Raw genomic sequence first — 12,500 nt, forward strand, 5'->3', positions numbered from 1 at the left:
CACACGGACCGCTTTAATGTCCTCCAGTCCGAATTTGTTCATCTTTATTAGATTCCTGTGAGTTTATAACCGAGCGTCTGTCTGACGAGATGTTCAGCTAGCTAGTTAGCCTCCATGCTAACCGACTGCACCACGTCATCTTCACTCACCGAAGTCGCCGTGACGATTCGAAGGGGAAAATAAAATGGGCGGGACCATGTTCTGATTGGTTATCGTTGGAGAAGAGCGAGAATCTGATTGGTCAGCCGAATATGCCTTTGTTTATTCTAAGTGTGTCTGTCTATCATTAGGGATAAGTGTGTGTGTGTGTGTGTGTGTGTGTGTGTGTGTGTGTGTGTGTGTGTGTGTGTGTGTGTGTGTGTGTGTGTGTGTGTACAATTCATGTTTCTTGTTTACATCCAGTTGCTTTCTTTATTCTAATCTTTATGCTTATATACATTATTATTCTTATTATTATTATTATTATTATTGTTGTTGTTGTTGTTGTTGTTGTTGTTTTTGTTATTGTTGTTGCTGTTATTATTGTTGTTGTTGCTGTTATTATTCTTATTATTATTATCATTGTTGTTGTTGCTGTTATTATTATTATTATTATTATTATTATTATTATTATTATTATTATTATTATTATTTATATTTTATAACCGTTGTTTCTTGTATTTATGCTTCTTCTCTATTATTATTACTATGCTGTAACACACCAAGACAAATTCCTGTACATGTAGAATACAGAAACCTGGCTATAAACCTCATTCTGATTTTCAGTTAGATAAAAGGGAGAAATCATCTTGTTATTAGGTGAACAGCATTAGGATCAACTATTAAACGCAATTGCAAATATAATATAAATACACTATTTAGTTTCAGGACGCCATTTCATACTGTAGGCTGCACGAACCTCGGCGCCGCTCTGCTTCCACCCAGTGGTGGACATCAGGTACTGCAGCGTGCAGGATAGAGTTTCACCTCTGAATTATTTACATCAGCAGGACATTCATTCACACTCACCTCTGAAATTAAACACTGCTAACAACCACACAGTGTGCAGGAGACTCTGCAGGAAAGCTAATATAAATCACAGCAGTTTAAGTAGTTAAGAATGACATCCACTTCAATAATAATAATAAGAATAATAAGAATAAGAAGAAGAAGAAGAAGAAGAAGAAGAAGAAGCAACATTACATACGTACAAAAAAGTAGTATGTAGTAAATTCTTTAAACTGAATCCTTTATAAGCATTTATATATGCACCATATTACTAATATTATCGTTATCATTATATTAATCTCCACTCACAATTACACAGAGAACACAGAGCTTTATATGAGGTTTAAAGATGCCATTAAAGTTTTTTTTTTATCAGGTGTTAGTTGAATTACCTTAATTTTGGTAGACATTTGCAGTTATTAGACCCCATGATCTGGATGACAACAGGGTTTGGAACTAATAGACCATTTCTAGTGATCAGATCCATCCATCCATCCACGGATCCATTTTCTTTAATGCTTTATCCTACACAGGTTTCCAGGGAGCCTGGAGACTATCTAAGGGGACTCACAACACACACTCACACACACACACACACACTTTTTACAGATAATTTACAGATTCGAATCAACCCACATCACATGTCTTTGGACTGGAGGAGGAAACCACAGTACCCAGAGGGAGAACACACACAAATATGTATAAGGGGAAGTCGTGGCCTAATGGTTAGAGTGTTTGACTCCTAACCCTAAGGTTGTGGGTTCGTGTCTCGGGCCGGCAATACCACGACTGAGGTGCCCTTGAGCAAGGCACTGAACCCCCCCAAAATGCTCCCCGGGCCCAGCAGCATAAATGGCTCCGGGTGTGTGTTCACTGCTGTGTGTGTGCACTTTAGATGGGTTAAATGCAGAGAACGAATTCTCAGTATGGGTCACCGTACTTAGCTGTATGTCACGTCACTTTCACAAACACACACACACACACTTTTTACAGAAATTTCTAATCAACCTACATCTCATGTCTTTGGACTGGAGGAGGAAACCACAGTACCCAGAGGGAGAACACACACACACACACACACACACACACACACACCAGAGGGAGAACATACACACTCTGCACACACAGAATGGAAGCATGTATAAACCCCACAGGGCTCTAAAACCAGTACCAGGATATAGATCCTAAAGCTGGTTGCTTCTGCCAGGAGGTTAAGACTTCTTCACAGACCCTAAACAACAATCTCAGACAGAGTTACAGAAACATTCAAGGGGTGCCAATACTTCTGAACCCAGCGTTTTTGTCTTACATAAAGGAATAATATTGTACATCATTGAAATAAAAACTATACATATGTCACTTATATCCTATATTTTGGTTCTAAACAAGCGTATTGACGGTAAAATCGGACATTATTTACACTCGATCTCTATTTTTTATTATTATGTCTTTCCAGCGTCTCAAGCATCAAAACGCTGTCTTTTGTTTCGACCAATCATATTACTCACCGCTGAGAAACGTCACACCGCGGTGCGCGTTCTCTCTTCTCTGATTGGCCAAACGGTTAACGATCCTGCAGCGCAGGGAGGATTCTCAAGCAACATTAGTCCCGCCCTTCCTCCCGATTGGCTCACTTCCGAGCAGAGACTTGTCTGATTGGCTGAAAGGCCTGCCTGTCAGCTGAACACTGGTTATGATGCGTCGACAAACACCTTGCGCTGGATTTATAGCTATTGAAGATAAAAAAGAAGGATTTTTGTCCTCGTTGGATGTAACAGAGAAGGACGCAGTGTGGAAAATGGTGTTTATTGTACAGTGTTTATAAATAAGCCAATGGGAATTAGAGGACGGGATCCGATCGCAGCGCCGTTGTTGTTTGTGGAGGAGAAGAAGGTTTGATAGAGAGAGAGAGAGACAGAGAAAGAGAGAGAGAGAGAGAGACATGGTCATGATGGTGATGATGATGTCTGCGTCTCCTGCTGTGTGTCTCATCGCGCTGGCGCTCCTCAGCTGGTCCTGTGCGCACGATGCGGTGCGGAAACCTCTCCATGTCCTGAGCGCAGGTGACGCACATCCTCAGTCCAGCTTCACCGGCCTGACTCCAGCTCCCACCGTGCTGTCCTCCAGCTCCAGCCGTCCTCCCACCAGCGACCACGGATCTCCATCTCCTGAGCGTTTGCGAGAAGATGCTGCGCTCCTGGAGCTCCATGAACCCAGAGCTGAGCGTCTGCTGGCACAAAGACGCCAGAGCTCCGTGTCTGATAAAGCTCAGGACGCAGGGGTTATCACAACCTCAGACAATTCCCAAGGTGAGTCGGATTACCCTCTGATCCGGAGGTCTAACAGGGTGAAGCATCATGAAATATGTATTTATCTGATATTCCATATAATCACTGGTCTCTGGACTGGCACCATTGGCGTGTTTCTGTGATATTCCATATAATCACTGGTCTCTAGACTGGCACCATTGGCATATTTCTGTAATATTCCATATAATGACTGGTCTCTGGACTGGCACCATTGGCGTGTTTCTGTAATATTCCATATAATCACTGGTCTCTAGACTGGCACCGTTGGTGTGTTTCTGTAATATTCCATATAATCACTGGTCTCTAGACTGGCACCGTTGGTGTGTTTCTGTAATATTCCATATAATCACTGGTCTCTGGACTGGCACCATTGGCGTATTTCTGTAATATTCCATATAATCACTGGTCTCTAGACTGGCACCACTGGCGTATTTCTCTGTAGACACGTTTCAAGCTAAAAGAAACAAATACCACCCCAGTGAGATCGTCCTACACACCAGAGACAGGCCTTGTGTCCTCACCACTGTGGCTTTTATCATCAAACAAACCAGAGAACAATTTATTTTTATTGCCCCACATCACCGTCCGCCTTGCAGGCCTACACCAAAATGCAGACGGTTTAATCGATGCGAGTCGTGTCTGGTTCACGAGTCTGAGTCTGATCTCTTGCTCTAACAACAAACCCAGATATCCAGTGATGAAGTGACTCCTTTTGGTCCTTTGGTTGTTGTTTATATCTCACTTAGTCACCAGGAGATATCTGATATCAGAGCACACGTATGATGTCAGTCTTTAGTTACATTCACAGTGGCTCATTCTCAAGTTTTCTCTACGGAGATCTTTAGCTAACGTTAATGGAAGGAGTCTCCGTTGTCAGCGCTTTAACGAGATAGAGGAGGAGTCATCATTCTGTGATGAAGTAGTGTAAAAAGAATAGAACAATAAAACATGTTGTAAGTGTTATGGAGCTTTTATTAGACGTCTAAATCACGACATAAAGCGTTTTTGTGATGACGGTTTACCTTCAACTCTGTTGATGGGTTATTTTGATGGCTAAAGTTTTTTTTTTTAATAATTAATGTGAAAGGCAACAGATATCTATGTCATGTGAATCATTCCCCTTAAACTGCATTCACTGCGTCACAGTTAGCGATAAACACGAACGACGCTGTAACGTAACCGACGGCGGCCATTTTGAGTAACGGGAATTTTTTTTTGTAAACTTTTTTCACTCAGAGGAGAAATTTCTGCTTAAAACTGTAAGCAATAAGGATGACGACAAAGTCCCTTTTATTTTTATACTTTGTTTATTTATTTATTTATTTTATTTTTATTTTTATTTATTTATTTATTTATATATTTATTTATTTATTTATTTATTTTATTTTTATACTTTTTATTTATTATTTATTTATTTATTAATATATTTATTTTATTTTATTTTTATACATGATCTACAACGATGAAGATTTTTCAGGTGAAGATACGCTGTCGTTCCTTCGTAGCTATTTTAGCCTCGTAGCTTCTGGAGCTTGCGAGAGAATCTGTTTTTATTACGTTAACGAAACGTCATGCGCGAGGTTTGAATGCTTTTACTGTGACAGGGCAACAGATTTAAATGGTTTTCAGGGACGTGACGTGACGTCAGGTCGTGACACCGTCACGAGACACGATCCGTGTCATGAAAAACATCGCTGAACTGCTCTTTTATTATCAGGAACAGGTTCTGAGCCTGTCGAGGTTTCTTTCTTCGTCCAGGTGAAAACCTGCTCATGAAGCTTCATTCCCTCTAAAAAAAAAACCCCCAAAACTTCCAGGGGGCCACTTCAGGCCCGAACCCTCACGTAACCCCACGACCGTGACCGCAGCTGTTGTTGCTATAGCATGAGGTCATAATACGGAGACAAAAGACCGGCCTTGTATTAGCCGCCTTTTGTCAAAGCCTTCTGGAAACGTTCCGAACGTCACATCCTAACTTTCCCTGGACACCGGAGAAGGTTTCGGATGGAAAACGTGGAACACGGAAGATCTAACGTTAAATCCATATGATTTATATGACAGCTTTCAGGTATCAGGTGTCAACATGACGCGTCGAAAAAAGAAACAGTTCTGTCTTTTGACACAAAATAATGGCACCTTTCCACATCTCCATCATGTCTCAGCTGTTTACAGGTCCAGGAGTTCATCAGATAAAATCAGACCGATTTATTCGCAAAAAAACTTAATGTTCTGTTTTTATTGTGAGTTTTTTTGGTTTGTGTTTTTTTTTTTCTCCCTGAAGCTCTGTAGCTTAGATCTATTGCTTTAATGTAAACCCTTTGTTGTTGTTGTTGGTGATTTTTTTACATTTCTATACCATCAGTAGAACGAGTTCGATTTTAACGCCACAGTGAATCTGACCCAGATACGAGCTCTGAGACTCCCGTCTGCACGACTAATAAACAAGCGTAAAGGAATCTCATAAATTGCACAATGCATCTCTAAAGGGGGCGGGGCATACGACTCGGGTCGCCGGTCATTTCAGTAAAACACGTTTTCATTTTCGTGCGAACGAACGAACAAATTTAAAATTTATTTATTCATTTATTTATTTAAAAACGTTTTAAAATGTAGCCTTGTATCATCTGCCACCAGCAGGTCGTCGTCTTCTAGACTCCTGCTCCTGTTGCGCTTCTCAGATGACGCCGAAACATACGGCGCCTTTATTTCCGTCGTCATCATCTTCATCATCTACACACAACAACATAACACCAAGAGCATTTTATCACTCGGAATAAAGCGACTAACTAGAACTGTGAACTTTGACACTTTCGGATGCTTCATATCACTGGATCACTGAAGCCTTCGATCGTACGTAATAATCGTTTTGTTGTCCATCGATAAAAATACATGGAAAAGAAGGAGGAACGAAACATTGTGTGTTCAGGACAAAAGCTGTGTATATTTTTTATTATCGCTCAGTTACCTGTGTTACTTTAGCGTAGATTCCGATTCCAGCTGATTGTTTCTTACTTACTAGTTTTTTTACTTGTTACTCGATCATGTCAGCTACTTCTTACTTCTCTCCTCACTTTACTCATTACTTCTTGCTTTACTTGTTACTTTACATTAGCAATGTTAGAGTAGTTACAGTGTTGATATACATGTATACGCTCACCGGCCACTTTATTAGGTACACCTTACTAGTACCGGGATGGACCCACTTTTGCCTTCAGAACTGCCTTAATCCTTCGTGGCATAGATACAACAAGGTACTGGAAACATTCCTTAGAGATTTTGGTCCATATTGACATGATAGCATCACGCAGATGCTGCAGATTTGTCGGCTGCACGTCTGTGATGCGAATCTCCCGTTCCACCACATCCCAAAGGTGCTCTGTCAGACTGAGATCTGGTGACTGTGGAGGCCATTTGAGTACAGTGAACTCATTGTCATGTCCAGTCTGAGATGATTCGCGCTTTATGACATGGCACGTTATCCTGCTGGAAGTAGCCATCAGGAGATGTGTACACTGTGGTCATAAAGGGATGGACATGATCAGCAACAATACTCAGGTAGGCATCTCAGTTCAGAGATGCTCTTCTGCATACCTCGGTTGTAACGAGTGGTTATTTGAATTACTGTTGCCTTTCTATCTGGCCATTCTCCTCTGACCTCTGGCATCAACAAGGCATTTGTGCCCACAGAACTGCCCTCACTGGATATTTTCTCTTTTTCGGACCATTCTCTGTAAACCCTAGAGATGGTTGTGTGTGAAAATCCCAGTAGATCAGCAGTTTCTGAAACACTCAGACCATCCCGTCTGGCACCAACAACCGTGCCACGTTCAAAGAAACTTAAATCACCTTTCTTCCCCATTCTGACACTCGGTTTGAACTGCAGCAGATCGTCTTGACCATGTCTACATGCCTAAATGCATTGAGTTGCTGCCATGTGATTGGCTGATTAGAAATTTGCGTTAACGAGCAGTTGGACAGGTCTAATTGGTCTAATTGTCACGGTGAGGCAAAGGCGAGTGAGGATTCAAATGCAGTTCAGTCTTTTATTAATCCAAAACAAGAAACAGGCAAATAGACGGGCAGGCAGAACAGGGCAGAACAGGGCAGAACAGGGCAGAACAGGGCAGAACACTGAGCAAACAGGGAACAGGAACATAGACACAAACATTCAACAACGACCAACACCAGGGAAGTGAACAAACAGAGTAGATATAACAAACAGGTACCAATCACCAAGCAGAGACAATCAGTGACTAAGACAACACACCTGAGGGAGAGATGGAGTGCAATTAGTGTCCATGGTAACCAATGAGTGGGCGGAGCAAACAATTAACAGCAAGGCAGACCAGCAGACAGAAACAGGGCAGAACACAGACAGACTCATTACACTAATAAAGTGGCCGGTGAGTGTACATATATATATATATATAAAATAAGCAATACCTGGCTGCGGGTTTCCTTGCACGCAGTAAATCATATACAGCACACGACTTAACGTTTCAGGACGAGACGGTTCATAGATCAAAGCCTTTAATTTTGATTGAAGAGTAACGAATTAAACACACAGGTTCAAAGAAACTAATTGTGAACGAACGCCATGTTAACATGACTGAAGAGGTCGCTATGGAAACGCGATCGGGGGATCGAGCCTTACACTGTCACGATCACCTCAGCTAACTGAATCGAGAAGGTTATGAGGTAATGAGCACGTTTTTTATTAATGATTATATTTACACAGAGTTTCACGTTAGAGAGAAATCACACCGTCATGCAGTCGGGGTTGTTTTTTTGTCTTTCTTCTTCTCGTTATTACGACAGAATCCCGGCTGCTCGTTTACGCAGACGTGCGTGTGAGCCGTCAGACGGAGAGTTGTAAGAGGCTTAACCGGGCTCTCCGTCACCCCCCTTAGGACCCGGAGGTGTTTATACAGACGATCTCCGTGTGTGTGTGCGTGTGTGTGTGTGTGTGTGTGTGCAGCAGCGCATACAAATGATGTTTTGTTCAGCAGGTGCCTTTTCATGCCACATCCTATCACAGGGTGAAGTGCATTATGGGAAATGAGCCGCTTTGATTGAGGACACAGAGCTGTAAACCAGCTGCATTTATTTTGTTTTGTTCTCACTTGTGATTTTTATTTCCCAATTTTAAATGTTCTGAATATCACATACAGTATATTCTGAAATCGCTCCGAATATTTTATACACATAATTAACCCCATTCCAAAAATCGTTCGATCAAATAAAAATAAATTCCATACAAGCTAAATTAGCCTCATGCTAATACTCGTCACGAGACACGAAACAAAAACATGATTATTCATTTATTCACATTTAGTCACTTTTAATTTATTTACATCATAAATAAAATTTATTTAGCTCTGAATTTAAAATTATTTAAATTCTTAGTCCAAGACTTTATTTCTAGAAAGAAAAACACAATTATATGTAAAAAAAAAAAAAAAAAAAAAAAAAAAAAAAGATGCTTTTTAGGGTAAAATTAGTAAAAAAAAAAAATGTTAATATAATTACAATAACAAATATAGCTGCAAGCAGCGATGTCGGGCCCTCGCACGTTTGTTTATCGCTATACGGTGCCTCCCAGAAAACAATGCATGGTGGGCAAGTGCATCAAGTGGGTAAATATCAGTGGACTATTTTATGTTGTTACTGACCCATTTGGGGACTGTAGGTAAATGAAACCCCACATTTTAGACAAACGGGGGCGCTAGTGAGCCACTTAAGAGACACACCTTTGTCTGACCTTTTTGTCCACACTTAACAGCCGAAAAAATTTGATGTATGTGTCAAATTTCAAGTTAATCTAAGCATGCCAAAAGCCTTAAATATGCCTGAAATAAAAGTAAACTTTGACACGATGCCATGGCAACAGTGTTTGAGATAATTTTGCATCTCCAGTATCTCTAGGTCATGGCGGCCAAGTTTGGTCTCAATTACATGAATCCCCTAGGAGGAGTATTTAAAAGTTTACCGCATGCAGCTGTCAAAAAATCCACCTTTGTGGCTGACACACTTCCTGGTGCCTGTTGGTGGCGCTATACCCGGGACCCACAATAAGCACATCGATGCGATCGGAATCCTATGCCGAACATACACACCGCGTGTCATCACAATAAGACATTTTTTGCCTTAGATAGAAGACACTTCCTGTTTCTCTGAATTGGCCATAACTTTGTCGTCTCGTCATGGCAGCACCGTTCGAGATATCAAAAATCCCTTCGCAATTTAGCAAGTGCAACGTCTCGGCATCATGTTCACCATGTTTGATGTCAATCGCATGAATTATAGTTCATAGTTTATAGCGCAAAATTTGTTCAGGTCGATGAGATCTATATGCGTACCAACTCTCATACATGTGCCTACATAATTGCCCGATCCGTGCACCAATGTTTGTTTTTGCATTACAGGGGGCGCTACAGAGCCACCCTGCCACGCCCGTATTCCAGCCTTTGCCCAAACCTAGTGTCGCACGACTCTGACATGTGTTCCAAATTTCAAGAGTTTTCGAGAATGTTAAGGGACCGTAATTGGCCAATGTGTGGGGAAAAATAAATAAATAAATAAATAAATAATAATACTCCCGAGCAAAAACAATAGGGCTTCGCACCATTCGGTGCTCGGGCCCTAATAATTTAACCATCATTTTCCTGGCTTTTTAATTATGTATTTATTTATATATGTATTAATTTGTGTATTGACTAATTAATTAAGTCGTTATTTTCTTTGTTTCTTATTTTCTTACTTTCTTTTTTTATTTTATATATACATATTTTTTTTTTTTACATTTTTGCCATTTTTTATTTTAAGAGCTCAGAGGAGAATTAATGTATGGATTGGAAATTAAGATAAATAAATAAACAAAATTCATATATTTGTTAAAAAAAACAAAAAAAAAAAATAAAAATATATGAATTAATACATTATATTAATTTTTACTTTTATTATTATTATTATTATTATTATTATTATTACAATATTATTACATTATTATTGTTGTAAAACACTTTATATTTATTTAAAAATATTTCATGTTTCTGTATTTTTAATAATTTTCTCTTCTCTCTCTCTCACTCACACACACTCACTCACACACACACACACACACACACACACATGTACACACACAGAGATGGTGTGTAACTGCAGTACGGAGGGTGTGTTGGAGCCGGACGAGTGTGACCGTGACACGGGGCAGTGTGTGTGTATGGCGGGATACACGGGTCTCCAATGTGAGGAGTGTGAGGAAGATCACTTCAGTAACGGGACCATCGGCTGTCTTCCCTGCGGCTGCGACTCGTTTGGTGCCGACGGTCCAGGATGTGACAGGTGAGAGGAATTCTGGGTAAAAATCATTGGTTTGTAGATTCAGAGCTACATCAGGAGGACGATATGAATATATTCAGCGTGTGTGTGTGTGTGTGTGTGTGTGTGTGTGTGTTTATGAGTAGGTGTGTGTAGGAGTTTGCTTTTCATTCTGTATTGGAATGGTTTCCGTGGAACAAATCTATCCTAACGTGTGGGAGGAAAATCCGTCGGTTTTCATATTTATGCCGCAAAAAATTCCAAACCAAATGAAGTGAAAGTAGGAAGAAAAAAAAACTTCTTGTGCTGTCCATCCGTTCACTCGTTCACTCATTTGTTTATTCATCCACTCCTAGTTAATTGTGATTGTAAGTTGTGACTACAGGAGAGCTAACAAGCTCGGTTCTGTAGGTCAGGTTTAGCTAGTGAAATAATTCAGTATATCAAATGTACTTCATGTCTTAGCTGATTTTTTTAGATAGCTGTGTCTTTGGTAACCGAGCTAGCTAGTTTACTACCTTAACGCTGTGACACTTCACTTAGCGATCAGTGATCGTTCTTGACAACAATGCTACTTTTTTAGCTTCACTTCTGAGGAAAAATGTTGATAATATCTACGATTTTGACACGTTTCCATTACGCCAGGTAGCTAAATTATTAGCCTCAGGCGTTTGTTTCGGTCGATTTTTGCGGTTCCCACATGAGCAGGGAGTGTTTTTGAGTGCACAGCTTGCTAACAGCTGGTCAGCTAATCCATCATTCATTCATTCATTCATTCATCTTCCGCTTATCCAAACTACCTCGGGTCACGGGGAGCCTGTGCCTATCTCAGGCGTCATTGGGCATCAAGGCAGGATACACCCTGGACGGAGTGCCAACCCATCACAGGGCACACACACACACACTCATTCACTCACGCAATCACACACTACGGACAATTTTCCAGAGATGCCAATCAACCTACCATGCATGTCTTTGGACCGGGGGAGGAAACCGGAGTACCCAGAGGAAACCCCCGAGGCACGGGGAGAACATGCAAACTCCACACACACAAGGCGGAGGTGGGAATCGAACCCCCAACCCTGGAGGTGTGAGGCGAACGTGCTAACCACTAAGCCACCGTGCCCCCCTAATCCATCATTAATAAGAAAATTATGCTAAAGTTACAGATTTACCAAAATTAGCAGTATGCTAGTGGGAGAACATTTGACACACGAGACGTCCAATTAGCGATATGCTACATGAAGTTATGAGTAACCTGAAGTGGTTTTTTCGACAGAAGATGAATAGCAATTAGTCTGTTAGCAGCATGCTAGGAGGTTTCTTCTTGAAAATCTGGTTATAAATGAATAAGCAGCCAGAGGAGAGGAGAAACACTTCCTGTTTCTGAGCTAAAGGAGTAATGGGATTGCGACAATGGGAGAAAATCACACACACACACACACACACACGCACACACACACACACACACACACACACACACGTAAAGCTCCAGTCGTTGTGTAACACTGACCTAGTTAATATGCAGCTGACCGCCTTTGGCTCTTGGAATGTTACTTTTGAAATGGCTCTTTGAAATTACAGCCACACACACGCGCACACACACACACACACACACACACACACACACACACACACAGGTCTAGTGAAAGTGTGTGTAATGGGATCTGGTAAAATATAGAAATAATCTATATTTTAGATTTGATTAATAAATGAAAGAAAAAAACAGAAGTTAGATCGGCTGAGTTCTGGATTCTGATTGGTCAGAAGTTGTTGATGAATTTTTTATAACAGTAGCTTTGACAGGTTTAGATTTATTCTCTTGTTCTGATACGTTTTTATTTGTGTTGCACGTTTTTTATTTAATTTGTGTGTGTGTGTGTG

The 12,500-nt window shown here is 40.7% G+C and overlaps 2 protein-coding genes across 4 annotated transcripts in view; one reads left to right on the top strand and one right to left on the bottom strand.

The window, feature by feature from the left end:
• golga1 (golgin A1) overlaps window positions 1-159 on the bottom strand; it is a 17,102-nt gene extending 16,943 nt beyond the window's left edge. For all 3 annotated transcript variants that reach the window (XM_060881093.1, XM_060881091.1, XM_060881092.1), the window contains exon 1: window positions 1-159. This exon is cut by the window's left edge and continues 41 nt beyond it. The gene's annotated coding sequence lies outside the window, so the exon portion shown is untranslated.
• A 2,535-nt stretch (window positions 160-2,694) lies between these two features.
• Window positions 2,695-12,500, top strand: part of si:ch211-158d24.2 (multiple epidermal growth factor-like domains protein 9) — a 30,991-nt gene continuing 21,185 nt past the window's right edge. The window contains exons 1-2 of the mRNA XM_060882382.1: window positions 2,695-3,296; window positions 10,442-10,640. Coding sequence (XP_060738365.1) covers window positions 2,930-3,296; window positions 10,442-10,640 — 566 coding nt within the window. The 5' untranslated portion in view covers window positions 2,695-2,929. The remainder of the gene's footprint in view (window positions 3,297-10,441; window positions 10,641-12,500) is intronic.

The sequence above is a fragment of the Tachysurus vachellii genome, chromosome 11, assembly GCF_030014155.1.
Source record: "Tachysurus vachellii isolate PV-2020 chromosome 11, HZAU_Pvac_v1, whole genome shotgun sequence".
In the NCBI taxonomy this organism is placed as follows: domain Eukaryota; kingdom Metazoa; phylum Chordata; class Actinopteri; order Siluriformes; family Bagridae; genus Tachysurus; species Tachysurus vachellii.